The sequence below is a fragment of the Hyposmocoma kahamanoa genome, unplaced genomic scaffold (genome assembly GCF_003589595.1).
Source record: "Hyposmocoma kahamanoa isolate Upper Pololo Valley unplaced genomic scaffold, ASM358959v1 232, whole genome shotgun sequence".
Taxonomy (NCBI): Eukaryota; Metazoa; Arthropoda; class Insecta; order Lepidoptera; family Cosmopterigidae; genus Hyposmocoma; species Hyposmocoma kahamanoa.
In genome coordinates, this window is record NW_020653750.1 from 8,144,999 (window position 1) to 8,160,972 (window position 15,974).

The 15,974-nt window shown below is 37.0% G+C and overlaps 1 protein-coding gene across 1 annotated transcript in view; it reads right to left on the bottom strand.

Moving 5' to 3' along the window:
- Positions 1-487: 487 nt before the first annotated feature.
- Positions 488-15,974, bottom strand: part of LOC113228654 — a 52,249-nt gene continuing 36,762 nt past the window's right edge. Inside the window, exons 32-42 of the mRNA XM_026462010.1 lie at positions 15,821-15,889; positions 13,660-13,787; positions 12,237-12,389; positions 11,634-11,767; positions 8,501-8,618; positions 6,966-7,090; positions 5,677-5,945; positions 3,808-3,872; positions 2,786-2,945; positions 2,156-2,352; positions 488-757 (exon numbers count right to left, since the gene is read on the bottom strand). Coding sequence (XP_026317795.1) covers positions 647-757; positions 2,156-2,352; positions 2,786-2,945; positions 3,808-3,872; positions 5,677-5,945; positions 6,966-7,090; positions 8,501-8,618; positions 11,634-11,767; positions 12,237-12,389; positions 13,660-13,787; positions 15,821-15,889 — 1,529 coding nt within the window. The 3' untranslated portion in view covers positions 488-646. The remainder of the gene's footprint in view (positions 758-2,155; positions 2,353-2,785; positions 2,946-3,807; positions 3,873-5,676; positions 5,946-6,965; positions 7,091-8,500; positions 8,619-11,633; positions 11,768-12,236; positions 12,390-13,659; positions 13,788-15,820; positions 15,890-15,974) is intronic.

Genomic DNA, 15,974 nt, shown 5'->3' on the forward strand with positions numbered 1-15,974 from the left:
AAATCGTGTTATCAAGGAGATTCAGTCCATCCAGATTGTATAGCTTGTCGTAGCGAAAATTGTTTGCAATTCCATCTTTAGGTACCTTATTATGTTACAAAATATGCTATTCGTATGTCTATACAGAAGATTGTATCTTCGAAATTAAAGTATTATTTTCCTCAGCTTAATAATTAATAATGAAAGCTCATGGCCGAACGATTACCGAGCTGGTTTGCCACGCTCAGGTTTCGGGTTTCAAAAAAAATAGGTCTTGTAATCCGAAATTAAGAAACTCGTGTTCTTAGGTTTTCGCTTTAGGTTTCTCCGGGTTCGATTCTTCTCGTGAGTTTGGGTGTAATTTGTAGTTGTCTAATATGTATGTCCATGGATGGTCCGTGACACCCGCGATATAGGGTTTCCTTAGTGCCATGAGTGTGTGTGTTTAAAAAAGAGTAAAACAACATCAATAGCTTACACGGAAACATAAAGAATACACTGGTATGTGGGTAAAATATATTAGGTGATACAGAAAAATACTATTACAATACTTAATAATATAAAAATATAGTTACACCGCAAATATGAGAAATAAAAAACATCATTTTATTTGTCTAATTCGTAAATGCAATACATGCTACAATACTTATGTAAATAGTACTCGAAATCAAAATTGCGCATATAACACTTCAGACCTGGCATTGATAATATTTTGGGCCTGCGGGAAGTATGGCAGAATGTTGATCCAAGCATCCAAACATAGTGTTAAAATACCAACCTAAGAAACAAAGTACAGATAGATATACACAGTGTATTTTAATAAATCGCCCGTATTAAAAAGTATGACTCGGCCGTGGTAGCCTTAATGGTGTGACCTATTGCCTCCCAAGCAGAGGCCGTGGGTTCGAATCTCGGGCTCGCACCTCTGAGTTTTTAAGAATTTATGTGCGAAATTTACCACGTTTGGGGAGCTGTATCATTGTCATTATCATTCTAGCAACACGAGGTAGGCACCCTAGAATTTATATTGCTACAGTCGTGTTAGGGTGTGTATCATTTGTGTGATAATCAAATAATTTTAATCGATATAACGCTCATTTAATATAATTTTCACTTGGACTTCATTTCAAATAATTGTCATTTTAAATGATATTCACATTTTGTAAGAACATTTTATATATTGTCAATTTCAATCAACCACAATCAAAAACAATCAAGTTAACCGACAATGCGCGACCCTCCTTTAGTAAAAGCAGAACCGAATTTGTTTGCGTTTCCGAACACGTTTTAGGTAAAATTTAGTTTAATAATCTATTTTTAATTATGTAAACTGCGGTTTACAATTTATAATTGTTATTTAATGTGAATGTTAGTGCCCAGTTACACGAGAGTTTTCGCAAGGCCGCCGTGCGGCGACCGCCCAGTAACCACGTCTTCATGTACATTTATGACGAATTTCAATTCTATTTATTAGGCAACAACATTTTAATTCCTCTGAACAATACAGCCACCACGTAGACCAAATTCAGGCTAGCCCGTGTAACCGGAACGCTCATTTAAGTTAAAACGTAAAAGCTAAACAAATGGAGCGTATTTTTTTATGGCAGTTAGAAGCACGCGGTCGCTGCACGGTGGCAACGCGGACTCCGCTCGGTGACCGCGCGGGGTGAGGGCGATGATTTCGTGTCGAATAAATGCGCCCTAAGGGTTCATTCAGAGTGCAGGTGCGGGCGCGGCTTTCACAGTGCCAAAGAGGCTACAAGCGAGTAGAGCCACATGTCAAAATCGCAAACAAACGATAGATCAAGCACTGGGGAAGGTACGGGCGGGTCGAGCCAATACAGCTACCCGCGCGGCGCGCGCAGCCACTGAGAACGCAACAAGCGTCTACGAACATTTGATGTACACCCGCAGTCGCACCCGCGCCCGCCGCCACTCTGAATAAGGTCTTATTTAGGGTTATCGCTTGTTATCAAAAATGATATTATAGAATGTAAGTTCATATTAAACATTAGTTATATTAAGTGAATTGTTATATGAAAAAAAAATGTTAAATAAAATTATATTAAACGAGCCTAACGGTTAAAAATACTTAAGCGTATGATACTTTACACACCCGTAGTGTTATGGTTCTAGTAATTACTATGTGTAAATTATCACAAACGGAAATATTTACTTTAGTCTCGGCCCGATAAGAGAAGCAATGCATTATGCCTCTTGTGAGACCCTGCAGTATCCCAAACACATCACCCGGACCAAGGAGTTCGTGAGTTGTTTCGGTCAAATCCGTACGCACTGACAATACCGATACTGTTCCCTGTGTAACCCAGTACATGCAGGCCTCACTGTCGCCTGCTGCTACTATGTAGTTACCTGAAATATACTAAAAAATTACTTTAAAATACCAGTTTTTTAAGGTACGTTGATAACGAGGCATTTGTCTATCGGATACCATTACAGCCAAATTGATATTAATCATGAAGCAGTGGTAGCCTAATGGTTTGGCCTACTGCCTCTCAAGCAGAGGCTGTGGGTTCGAATCCTAAGTGGGCTGGCACATCAAAGTTTCTCATAATTTATGTGTGATATTTAATTTGAAATTTACCATGACCTTTTCGGTAAATGAAAACATTGTAAAGGTGTAAGAAATCTGCGCGTCGAAGAAGGTTCACAACCCTCGGAAAACGTGTGAAGTCCTAATTCGCGTTAGGAAAGCGTGGAGGAATATGGGCCTAAATCTTTGGCTGAGAGGAGACCCATGCTCTGCAGTGGGACGTAGAAATGGATTGATGGTGATGATACTAACCAGGAAAGAATGTGGTATAAGTGAGCACAGCAGTGAGTTGCCTGAGGAAGTGCTCGCCGGTGTCGGCAAAGAGAAAGCAGTTCTGCAGATGGTGGCCGAACATCGCCGACATGAGGTCACAGCGGCGGACATGCGGGGTTTGAGCTAGGAGTACCGGCAACTGTGAAGAAAGTAAAATGTAACGATAGCGAATTTAAACTCTAAAATTTAGTAACAGAAGAGCTCCTTGTGAAAGAATTCGTCCAGGGAAGTAAAGTCACCTACCTATTTCTACCGCTAAGCACTAATGCGAGTATTAGTGTGTTCTAGTATTGAAGGGTAAGCGTCCAGTTACACGAGGCGAAAGTTTTCGCGCGGCCTAGTTACCACGCCTTCGTGTAAATTAATGGCGCACCTGAAATTCTATTTACTAGCAACAACATTTAAATTCCCCTGAATAACATAACCGCCGCTCGCCGCGCGGGCTGCCGCGTAAACCAAATCCGAGCCAGACTCGCCGACGTATCCGGGACGCTCATTTAAGTAGAAACCGAAAAGCTAAATAAATAGAGAGTATTTTGCCATGACAGTTAGACGCACGCGGTCGCTGCCGCAGTCGCTCGGCGACTTCAACGGCGGCCGCGCGGGGTGGAGCGCGATGAAATTCCTGTGGAATAAATGCGCCCTAATGGTGCTGGTGAAATTACAGATACATGCAACTTGCTAACTTATGTCTCGAAATGAAGGACGCGTGGCAGTGCCTCTCAGGTCCTTGCAATTTAAAGCTCTGAGTGACACTGCGACTGCTATGGACAGGCGCGTTGCTTGCCACCAGGAGCATTGTTTTTCCCTTCATGTAGTATCATAAAAACATTGACACATTATAACACTCTGAAGTAAGGGAACAAAATTCTATTAGAAGATAAGTCCCAACCCGTAAGGCCCATGTAGTGGTCGTATGTTACTAATACGTCCATAAACCAGTACAAAAAATATGCAGTAAATCAAAAATAAATAAATTGTACATTTCTTTGAATACGCACTTGTCGACCTCTCTCATACACCCACAGCTGCTTAATGTACATCCAGTATTTTTTCAGCTGATAGTCTGAAAATATTCATAAAATACAATAAAATAGTTATTTGATATGCAAGGCTACAAAGTTGTTGTTTGATGCGAGTGCTTGTATTGAAACTTGAGCACCTTCGCTTGCTCTAGTTAAGGTTCAAAAGATTCCTGAGTGAGGGTTTCAAGACACGACACGCAAAACAACTTTGCTGCCGAGCGAAACACACAACTTTTCACCTCACTATAGCGAGCAAAATAGTAGATGAAAGAAAAACAGTTGAACTATAACAAATCCGATTTATTCATTCATATATCAAGAAATAATTTAATAAATAAAATTAGTTATCGTTGTCAATTTTAACTTTTTTTAGTTAATGTCAACAATATTAAAAATAAAATAATGTCAACGGATTTATAGATATTACATAAATAATGTACGACTAATCGCGTAGTTGAACATGTCATGTTTTTTTTCATCGAAAGAAAAAGTTAGATGCACCATAGTCCATCGTCAAGATCGAATTTCAAAACCTTTTCCACGCTAGTGTGGAAAAAACGCTTTTGACCGCAGATTTCTGAGAAAGAATGTCTTTCCGAGCTTGTGAGGTGAAAAAATTCTTTATTGTCACAATGACACTTTTTGATATGATTTCTGATTTCTGCAGGTTTAAATGTAACGAGGGTCTAAAACAATTGCAAAATTTGAAAAACTATATTCAGTCATCGTGTCGTTATCTGACAGCGATGTGGTTTATCATGGTCGCTTTTAGGTGTCACATTGGCCGCTTTTGGGCTGCTAATACGTCCTGAACTACGCTTGGGACTGCCGTGTGGTACGCCCAGGTGCGCATTCGTTTTCCGCAGGCCTCCGGACCGCTTTTCCTGCTGTACCGCCTCTGTGTGGCATAAGCTCAAAGGGAGTCAGCACAATCAGGATATTTTTGTCAAGGTCCGCAATGCATTTATGGTATTAAGGATACTGTCTTACTGTCGCATTTTTCATCAAGGGGAATTTTACACCGTTTGCAGGTTTGAAAAAAACTTTTATAAACAACGAAAAAGCAATCAACTGTCAAATTAATTTAAAAAAAATATATTCTAAGTTTTAGATAAAAACAAAGACTTGAAACCTAAAAGTAACACCATACGGGTGAATACCCTCCACAAGTGTACAAATACAAGGACATGTACATGACACTTTCGTTTGAACAGAGAATAGAATAAACTAAAAATCATTAATTCCGTAAAAAAACCTCAGCATAGTACAAACACACTATATAACTACAATTCATAATAATTTCCGACTACAACACATGATTTAATACAAATTGAAAGCAACACATTGAGTAGCAGTAGAGCTCCTTGTGAAAGAGTTCGTCCGGAGAAGTACCTATTTCTGACTCCAAGCAGTAATGTGAGCATTACTGTGTCCCGATTTTAAAAGGAAGGGCTCTGCGCACACATGTGTCTTGTGTAGCATACAAGCAACTAGAAGCGAATATTTTATTTTCATACAATTGATTTGAAACACAGTCGCCGGTTGCGACAGTCGGACACTGTCGCCGGTTGTCGCAACCGCAATGTGTAGAAAATAGAATAGTCGCTTCTAGTTGCCAGTTGCTTGTATCCAACACAAGACACGAGTTTGCGCGACGCCTAAAGGGTGCTGGTGAAATTACAGGCATATAAGACTTGTCAATTTATGTCTCAGGCTGACGGGCGCAGTGCAGGCTGACAGGCGTGTTGCTTATCACCATAAGATTCAGTCAGATTCATCTCGGTATCATAAAAAATTTGGTATGAAAACAAATAAACTTAAGTATTGACAAGAAATGTTACTTACTCGATAATCCTTGGTTTCTTAAAACATCTACTAATTCCCCAACATTTCTCTCGTAATTAATAAGGGCACTTTTAGCAGAATAAGATAGCTGGATGCAAGTCGCAACGATCATAGCTGCTAGCATTTTACCGCACACCACAGACAGACTTAGTATGACGAATGCCTTAATTTCCTCTATGACGAACTCATCGCCCCCTGTCCCTGTCAGTTCTGACACTATCACGTAGAAGGACGTGGTGTAATCCCAGCGATGATGTGGAAGGTCTTTGCTGAAGTGGTTAATTTTTAATGAGAATGTGATTTGTTTACTTGACACATTTATTTACTATTTTTATGTTCTTTAATTTAAATCTATGAGAGGACTCTTGATATCCATTATGTTCCAGTTAATCTACTTAAATTGGAATTTACAGATTGAAGCACAGTGTCACAGTGAAAATTACGGTTTTTGACAAAATCTATCGTTGTACCACACGGATTTCAAGGCAATGTCTTGAAATCCATAACTTTTTTATTTTACAATAAACATTTTACAGTTTCCGTTTAAGTTGCTAAAGTTATATATTTATATTAAAATTATAGTAAAAAAATATATATTTCTTTGACTACGACAAATAACTTTATGCCCTTTCCCCATCAGGGTAGGCAAAGATTGTTATCTTTAGGCTGTTGCCTTCGACTTGCTACGGTACTCAATGCCACAAATGACACCACACAAGAAAAAGAAACAACATAAAAAAGAAACAAGCGTTTTTTGATTTTAAACAGTTTTCAAAGATTTGAACTGCCTACGTGGCCGAACGGTTACCATACTGGTCTGCCACGCAGAGGCCTCGGGTTCGTTTCGTGGGCCGGGAGATATAATTTGAATGGATTACATCTATTTCTCTCGTAACTTTGGGTGTAATTTGTGGTTGTCTATGTGTGTGTCCATGGCAACCGCGACACTGGGTTTTCCTAGTACGGGGCTATGAGTGTCTGCAGTATTATTGTTATTCTTTAGAATTTTAGACTCTCGCCTCTCCCATGGCCTAAAAGATTATTTTGGATTTTTAAATGTAAGAGGCGGTACTCCCCGGCAATGTCGGCTGGAATCTGGGACTCATTATTATTTATTATTATTGTTTAGTAGAAATGTTACTCGTCACATACTAATCGTGGCCGATTATGACGTAAACCCGCTCTATAAAATAGATCCGTACCCATCAGTGGGAAGTATAATAAGTTTCCGGTGAGTTTAAGTTGTGTAACGAAGCGAATTAAAGCCTACGAAGCTGTGAGAAACTAACTTATCGAAAAGGTACATTTTGACGCGGCGGAGGAAGCAAATTGGTGAGTTAGCCATTAGCACAAGAAGCCACACGCAAGTCAATGTGTGCACCAGTAGGATTACCACGAACAGTGTCGTCATGGCCTGTAAAAACCATAAAAAGGGTTAATGCAGTACACGCGTTATAAATATTAGGTACCTTGTAATATGAAGTTTCTTGAATATCACAATGTTTTAAATTACTTTACTCTACTAGTTTGTTATAATTATTAATACAAAGATGAACAAAAGACAATAAAAACAAAAAAATGTTTTTTCTTAGTGTTCAATCTTTGTACTAATAATTATTACGTACTTATTTTTAAATACTTTTTCATATTGAGTAGTCACAATCAGTTTCTTTTTAATACGTGACAGGCAGATGACTCCACTTCACCTGATATTGTATGGAGAGTGAAATTCAAACGTGAAGGAATCGAGTCCAGTGTTGTACATTCACTGCCCTAGCCACCCTCACCCTGCATGCCTACAAGATGCTTCTTTACGCCTCGTCTGAAGGACCCCACATTGCAAGACGCAGGAAATACGTGCGCTGGAAGGGAGTTCCATTTGTCGACCGTGCAATATAGTAAGGTGCCACCAAACCTTTTAGTTACTTACGGAACAATAATAATTATGACAAAAATCATAGTAGTTGTAAAGGCATCTGGCCGAGTGAAGAAAATACTTTCATAGATAGGTAGTCTCAAAAGCCGTTAAAACCAAAAACAAATATGCAACAAGCACATGGACAAATTCGGAAGATATGGTACCTTGTTCCGTAGGTGAATTGGGAGAGCAATAGCCCCGGTTTGGTGAAAAAGTTGCTGTTTCGTGGCTAGCTGGATCGAAGGATTTTTGCTTTGTGGTTGTTCGATCTTTCTATCGATAACAACATACTAATGGAGTATATTCACAAAAAATCTGTGAATATTATGGTAGTTAATTTTTTAAATGTAAAATAGTGACAGGCATAACATTAATACGAGGAATAAAAATAAACTAGCTGTTCGTGACAGTCGTTTTCATAAAGTCTCAAATTCATTTAAGGCAATGTATAACGCTTCTGTAATAAGATTCTGATTGATATTCAAAATTTGCCATTTACGAGGTTTAAACTATAATGAAACAAAAACTTTGCACTAAAGGTTAATATAATATGTATATAAATATACAGCTTTCTGTGTACTTGAATGTCAAAAATCCGTGGTAGTGACCCGTTTAGCTCTTTCAGGTAGTCTATCTACTAAGACATTTAAATTAAAGGTTGTAATGATAAATGTATTCAAGTGTATATTTACAAAGAGCAACCCCTAAAGTTTCTTGCTCATGCTTCTAAGAGGAATCTGCCTTACGAATGAGCAGTACAGTTTAATCAGTACGACGACTTCAAGTGTAATTTAGTTACCTTTGAAATAAAGATTATTTGAATTTGATTTTGACTTGGTTAAAACATCATGATATTCAGTAAAATAAATATTACAAAAACAATAGTAGTTCAAAATTATGACAAACCTGTAAAATAGTTAAATTATTTGTGAGCTCGGCTGAAGTCTTCTTGTAAAATTCTACAAGATATTTCAGTCTCAACAACTTGGTGCAGCGCAAATAATGCATGGCTCTCGGACAATTTCTGAATAAGTAATAAATATTTATAATGACTTCGAACTGAATAGAACGATAATATGAATCACATGCATTGTATACAACGTGTAATCGTTAAGTATGCGGCGATTGGTCCGTAAATATAAGAGATATCAAAAACTTTTAAACTGATCTCGAAAGTACACTATTGTTCGTTGCCTAATGAGTAAAACGTAAAAAGTTCAAAGTAAAATAAATAATAATACATGAATTAACTGAATCGTTAATTAACTAGTCATCGTTTGTAATCGTCATTATCGTGAGTATCGTTTTCGTCGTTACAATCACATTTCTACGTTATACTATAAATCATTACAGGCTAAATACCTGTTAAAAGCCAGAAAAAGTACAATTGCGTACACAAGAGTGCATGGTCACTTTATTATTCAGTTTTAACTATATAGAAATTTATACAATTCAAACCCTTGGCATATAAATCCACATGTGATCGTAGATTACAAACTGTAGGGCTAGCACGGTAGGGATAGAGTCTTTGCGAGAACAGCAGTATCTCGCGCTTTATGTCGTTCTCGCGCAAGTCGCGCCCTGCCGTGCTAGCCTTACTGGACATCAGGGGGCGGCGGTAGCGGCCCGGGGGCGACAGCGATGCGGGCTTAATCAAAATGCCTAAGTTTAAGTATATATGCTGTTGTCGACAGTAGCTGCGCGGGCGACGGTACACGAGTGTCGCGCTCTATTCGAGCCAATATTGTCAGAACTACTGATTTATCACTAGATCTACTGTTTTGGGTCGACATCTACTGTTCTACTGATAATCAACTAAAATTGACTGTTTTTAGAAATTTGTTCTGTTAAATTTCTGACGAAATTCATTTAATGTACCAAAAAGATTCAGACGATGATTAATCAAAATAGTTTAGGGTATGTGACTTACTTCTACTAAATTCTAAAACACTTTACGTAATTTCGACATTTTTTATATATATATATTTTTTTTTATTAATTTCATTGTGGACTTGTTTTTTTTACATAATAGCCTGCTGGTTGTTATTGGTATATAAAACATTGAATTTGAGAAAAATCATTGAAAATTGAGAAATTGTTATTTTCAAGTAATAAACATAATATGATTATGTATGGAAGATAACATCAAAAGATCAATTTACAATAAAAAAAGGATTATGAGTGTGTGAAGGTATCCCAACTGGCTGACCATTAATACAACTGCCATACAATCCCTAACCCAAAACAGGGATGTATGGTTGGCAACTGTATTGGAATATCAGCTGTCAAACGCAACATTGAGATTTCCGCTAGGGGCAATAAAAAATATAAATTTATTTTTATTTATCAATATTGTAAGATATCCTCAAAAACGTTACACGTTTTCTTCTTTGGGTAGTAATGTAAAATGAAAATGATCAATCAATGTTTGAAGAAAGTCGATCAAAAGTATACCTTCAAGGTAAGTTCAGCATCTATACTGTTTTTTCATCAATCTACTGTTTTTTGCGTGCAATAACTTCCGACTTTTTCAGATATGACCTGGCAACACTAAGACGAGCGGTGAATGCGTGTTCGAATAGTCGCCGTCTTGTTGTTTACTCACACCTTTATCAATCAATCAAATTTAGAAATGTCTTCGTCGGTAATAATTTCAGCGGTTTAGAAAGACCACAAAATATGGAACAGCAAACATATTGACCATAAAAATGGAAGGATACTATAAAGAAAATAATAGAGATAAGTAGATATTCGATCGTAATTAGAGTGTGATTCTAATTCTGACTTGATATTTGCAAGAATATAGTCAAACGTTTCGAAGAAAGAACTTTCCAGATCTTATGGTCTATGATCTTCGTAATTTTGGCCTTTTTGCCTTCTTTGTAGTACGGGTTCACGTCTTCTTGTACCCATAATACTCATACTGAATAAGAGAATTAGGTACTATAAAAATATCACGCCACAGTATCGATTGACACCCTCTTTACGTCATTTTACCGCCGCGAACTAAGTGATCAGCCCCCGTAGTATGCGCCTCGTTAAAGCTATTATCTCTACATTTGGTTCTCAAATTGGAGTGATAAATAAATTTTAAAATTTTTATCACAATAGCTAACATGGCGAGCACCGCAAGCGCCACGACCAATGACTGCAAAAGTTTAATGCAATTCCAAACATGGCTGCAAGGTCATAGCTGATTTCAAAACATTTTGACAGTTCTCCATAGTAATTTTATCAACGTAAAAATTGAGCGCGACAAAGGAGATGAAAAGAAATAATAAAAACAAACAAATTGATATATATGTATTTATAAATTATTGGGAAAAGGTGAGGAGAACATTTTTAACATAGTTGAATACATAAGAGTAATTAGAAATACCTAAATAATAACTAATATAATCTAAAAAATAAGTAAAAACAAAACTACAAAATCCCGACATTTTTTGGTTCATCGTTTTCGCGGCGATGATGATTAAAACGATAAAGATAGCTAGCTATACACGCAATTTCATATCATTGTCCTTGTTCTTCAAAATGTATAACAATAGTTCATTACCAAATGAGCAAACTTAGCTTTGTCAACTGAAATAAATATTGTCATGGGGAGATTTATCACACATATACTGCCATGCTACGGGCACTGGTCGCTAGCGTCAACAACAGGCAACTTTTATTCCGCCGCCGCCGTCCTCATTGAGGTCGCCACCACGCCACCCCGAGCTATATTCCAGTTTGTGACCGTGATTTTATTTTTTATTATTATTTTCATGAAAGTCATGAAAATAATACGAACTCTATGAAACAAATTATGTATATGTGAAGTTTTATAACTCTCATATTTAAGCATAAAAAGTTATCGTCTAATTTCCTTCGTAGAATCTTTAAACCTCTCTCCTGAGAATTTTGCAGATGTGGCCTTATTACACCAATGATGCGAATTGAATATAATTTACATTTTTGTGTGCAAAAATAATATCTAACTACGAACAGTCCGTTCGAACCGTATGCACAGCTGTGAAACCAGCTTAAGTTTACTTACGGAAAAGCGAAACCTAAGAGCTCGAAGGGCGTGTTTGTCAAGATATCCGACCACATCCACCATTTCCGTTTGCAATATTGTCGTCGGCACTTGTTTGGGTCAACCACTATTACTCCACGTTTATTTACGAACGCCTGATTTTTTTAAATAAAGAAAATGTCAATAAATTGAATTATTATTACTATTACAACTACAATCAAACTTTACAAACCTGTTTTATGTTAAGCAATATCTTTTTTAAGTGGGAATTATTAATTACAAATAAAAATATTATTTGGAAATGAAACTATTTTTACATCCATCGTTTTCGATTGGTAGGGTCAGCCGGGAAAAGTTAGTTTGTTTCAATAACAAATATACGCGATTTTGATTCTAAACTTTCATTCCCATTGTGTAGCAATTACGCAAACCTAAGAACTAAATGAACAATAATTACTAATAATTCAAAATCTGCTCTCTCTTAACACTAATTATTTCAAATATTTTTTAATAATTATTATGTATCCGTAAGATGGAGTAAAAAATATGTTTCACTACAGATACATACCATGAGTTCTATAAAAGCTCAAAAAGTATTTTCTAATAAAATGAATATCCATTTACCTGATGGATATTCAAATAAATTTTGACATAAAAGAAGATATCAAGGGCCCCTTGCATCCAGAATAAGATTTTACAATCGTTCAGTGTCACTATCTGGTAGGACACCAGGACATAATTTATAGTCGCCATTAAGCAGCACAAATAACCGAAGCCCTGCCGAAATACTCAAAATTACTGTAAACTCACAATGTATGTTTTTAAATAAATAAGCAAATAAAATTAAACATTTTCCGAACGTTCGGGAACGTATTCAGGTAACAAAATGTGAATTAAACGCCCTCAAACTGAAAGTTTGATATTTCAAAATACGCAAATGGAAAATGTGTTTTTGAAACCTGTGGTATATCACGTCATTTTTTGAGCGTTGACACGATGCGTTGTGACGTATAAGCGGTGACGTTGCATTGTACTACCTTCACATTAATTAGAGCTACATGCCACATGGTGTATTGAAATGGCGCATGGCAAACGGAACGTGTACGAATCGGGCTAGTGGTCAGGAGACGAAGTGCGTAAGTAACCGGCGTTACGTTGCGATATCGCATTGCTTGTTTGGTACTCGGTGCGTTAAAATCATAGCGTTGCGACGACGCCATTTTAACCTCCTAAGACCCAACTGCAATAGGAAAAGCGCTAAACACCCAATGTTAAATGTACTAAATATAATTACATGCTTCAGGCACGTACGTATGCCTTCAGTAGGGCTAGCACGACAAGACGCGACTTGCGCTACAGTTTTGTATGTAAAAAGTATTTTTCTAAATACCCTATGGTCATAGAATGTAGGGCACTAAATTTGAATGCGATATTTTCTTTATAATGTACACTGAGCGTTTACGTAATCATAAGGATAATATTGTCTAGGTCTGATTCACTTCACATTATGTACATTACATGGGGCCTTAGGAGGTTAAAAAAAATGGATACACATTGCAGTCTTAAAGTTCTTAACTGCGGCAAATTAATAAATAGTAAATGAACCCAACTTATGAAAATCAGCAAAAATACTAATTACGTAAATTACGTTGAGGTTTATAAGAGGCGTGCGCATCGGACAAGGGGCCAGGAACCGAAGTGGGGAGGGGTGCTGCGGTGCGTAATTAAGCGGGGCGTTACGTTGTGACACCGCGTTACTCGTGTGGCACTCGATGCGTTGAAATCATAGCGTTGCGACGACGCAACGCATCGGCAACGTAAGTGTAGCATCGCTCTTAATTTGTGGTAAAATTAGATCCTTCCTTGTTTTAATTAAGAAGAAGAAAAAGAAAATATATTTATTTGACTATACTACCTATAGAAGAAACTAATAAAATAAATAAAAACATTCACACTTAAGACACAAATAAATAATTACAAAACAAAATTAAGGTACCAAAATTTTATTAAGGATAGTATTGTAGACCGTCTAGTGTAAATGAGAGACCTGATAAAGCCAAGATCCGGGTCTTATCAGATTGTGCACGTGCAAGTAGCTTTGGTAGGTCCCGACGCTAGAGTGGGACTTAGCCATGCTCATGTCTGTGAACGACCTTTGTAATTGAACGTGCGGTTCTGTGAAATAAATAAAATGTTATGAAATAATAACATAATAGTGATGCTCTATTTAACAATGTAAACGAAATTCCACGGAATGGAATGGAAGCGCATTTTCGTAACCATAATTAACTTTATGTCAATTGTGTAACGTACAAACGAATACGAGCCAAAAAACAGCACGCGCGTCTCCCGGAAAATTCTGGGTATCAATCTCGGGAATTTCCGGGTCCGTTCGTTATGCCCTTGGTCTCTTTTGCACCCGTCTTGTTTACACCCGTTTCAAATAAATTCTATATCAATATTTTCTGTCAGATACGAGTTCATTTGTATTTAATTACTGTTGACAATTATTTAAATGTTTAAGAACTTGTTAATTTATATGTGTATTACAATTGTGAAGGGATACAAAAGTAGTTAAAAAGAAAAGTACTTACACTCTGTACAAACCAAGTTTTTTCCATATTGGTAATTTTTAAAATTTTCTTAAAACTGACATACATATATACCGTACGTAGACATATTTAAATTGTTATGTACAATGGTTGATTATGAATATTTAAAAAAACCTTTTAGTGTAAAAACAAATATTTTGATGTTGACGTGCTAAATGCGTATTTTGAGTTTAGTATCCATTTAAAAAAATTTTTCAAGCTGTATTTTATTTTAAGTAATTAGTACGACAAAACGATAAATAAAAAAAAACGAAAAAGGCCTATTGTCACTTGTACTCATTTCACTAAGTGTAACAAACCTTTTCTACATTAAGTTCATGTTATTTCAATTTTCATAGACGCTAATATTACATGTCAAAATTTTATTATTTTAGTAAAAAAATTTCATTAAAAATTGCTTTGAAATATATTTATCCTAACTAAAAAAGAAACAAATAAAACGGGGGCAAAAGAAACCGGGGGCATAACGAACGGATCCGAATTTCTGCAGCTATATTCCGTTCCGCGGCATTGTACTTAACTGCCTCCGTGGGCGAACGGTTACCATGCCGGACTGCCACACAGAGGTCCCAGGTTCGATTCCCGGGCCGGGAGAAATATTTATATGGCCTACATTTATTTCTCTCGTGAGTTTGGGTATCATTTGTGGTGTTTTATGTGTGTCCATGGCACCCGCGACCCAGTGTTTCTCTAGTGCAGTTGAGTGTGTGCGTTATTATTATTTTTTATTTTAATTAAAAGATCAAAACGCTTATCACCACGTAAATCATACTAGGTCTATTTTCCACGTAAATGATTTCGTCGTAAGAATTTGAAATATATGTTATTATATATAATAATAATATTGTGTCCTTGTGAAAGAGTTCGTCCAGGGAAGTACTACCACCTTACCTATTTCTTCCGCCAAGAATTAATGTGATCATTACTGCGTTCCGATTTTAAAAGGGTAAGGCCACAAATTTGCAACAGTGGTGCGTTCACCGGGGCGTTCAAGATTTGCGCGTGCGTCTTACTGTCATGGCAAAGTACGCTTTATTTATTTAGCTTTTACGTTTTAACTTAAATGAGCGTCCCGGGCGCGCGGCGACTAAGCGGTTGCATTGTTGTAGAGGAATTTAAATATTGTTACCTAGTATATCAGCGTTGGATTACTTTGCATGCACAACCCGACAAATGCTGAGTGGTGACATTTCAGATCTCAATCTTTAATATTAAGATTTATCTTAATCCTTGTATTACTAGTAGAGACCAAAAAATATTATTTTCTTTCTTTCTAGTAAATACAATTCAGATTCGCCATGAATGTACGTGAAAGCGTGGTAACTGGGTGACCGCGCAAAAACTTTCGCGTTACACGACGCGAAAGTTTTCGCGGGCGCTAAGGGTTCTGGTGAAATTACTGGAACATGGGACTTGCCAACTTATGTCGTGTCCCAAGGAGACGGGCGCAGTGGCAGTGTCCTTTAGATCTTTCCGATTTAAAGATCTGAGTAGCACTGCAACTGCTATGGACAGACATGTTGCTTAACACCAGGCGCACGATTTGTTCGTCCTGTTCCTTGGTATCATAAAAGAAAATTAAACTTGTAAAATTACCCATTTGCATTTCAAATCCACTTATTGAATCATGTTCTGAATCTTCTTCTTGTTCCAAGTCTGACTCCCCTGTAATAAGATTTATGTAGGTATACAGTATTTATAGCTGAAAAGCTATTTCTGCACTGACCGACAAATGAACATACCGCTGGAA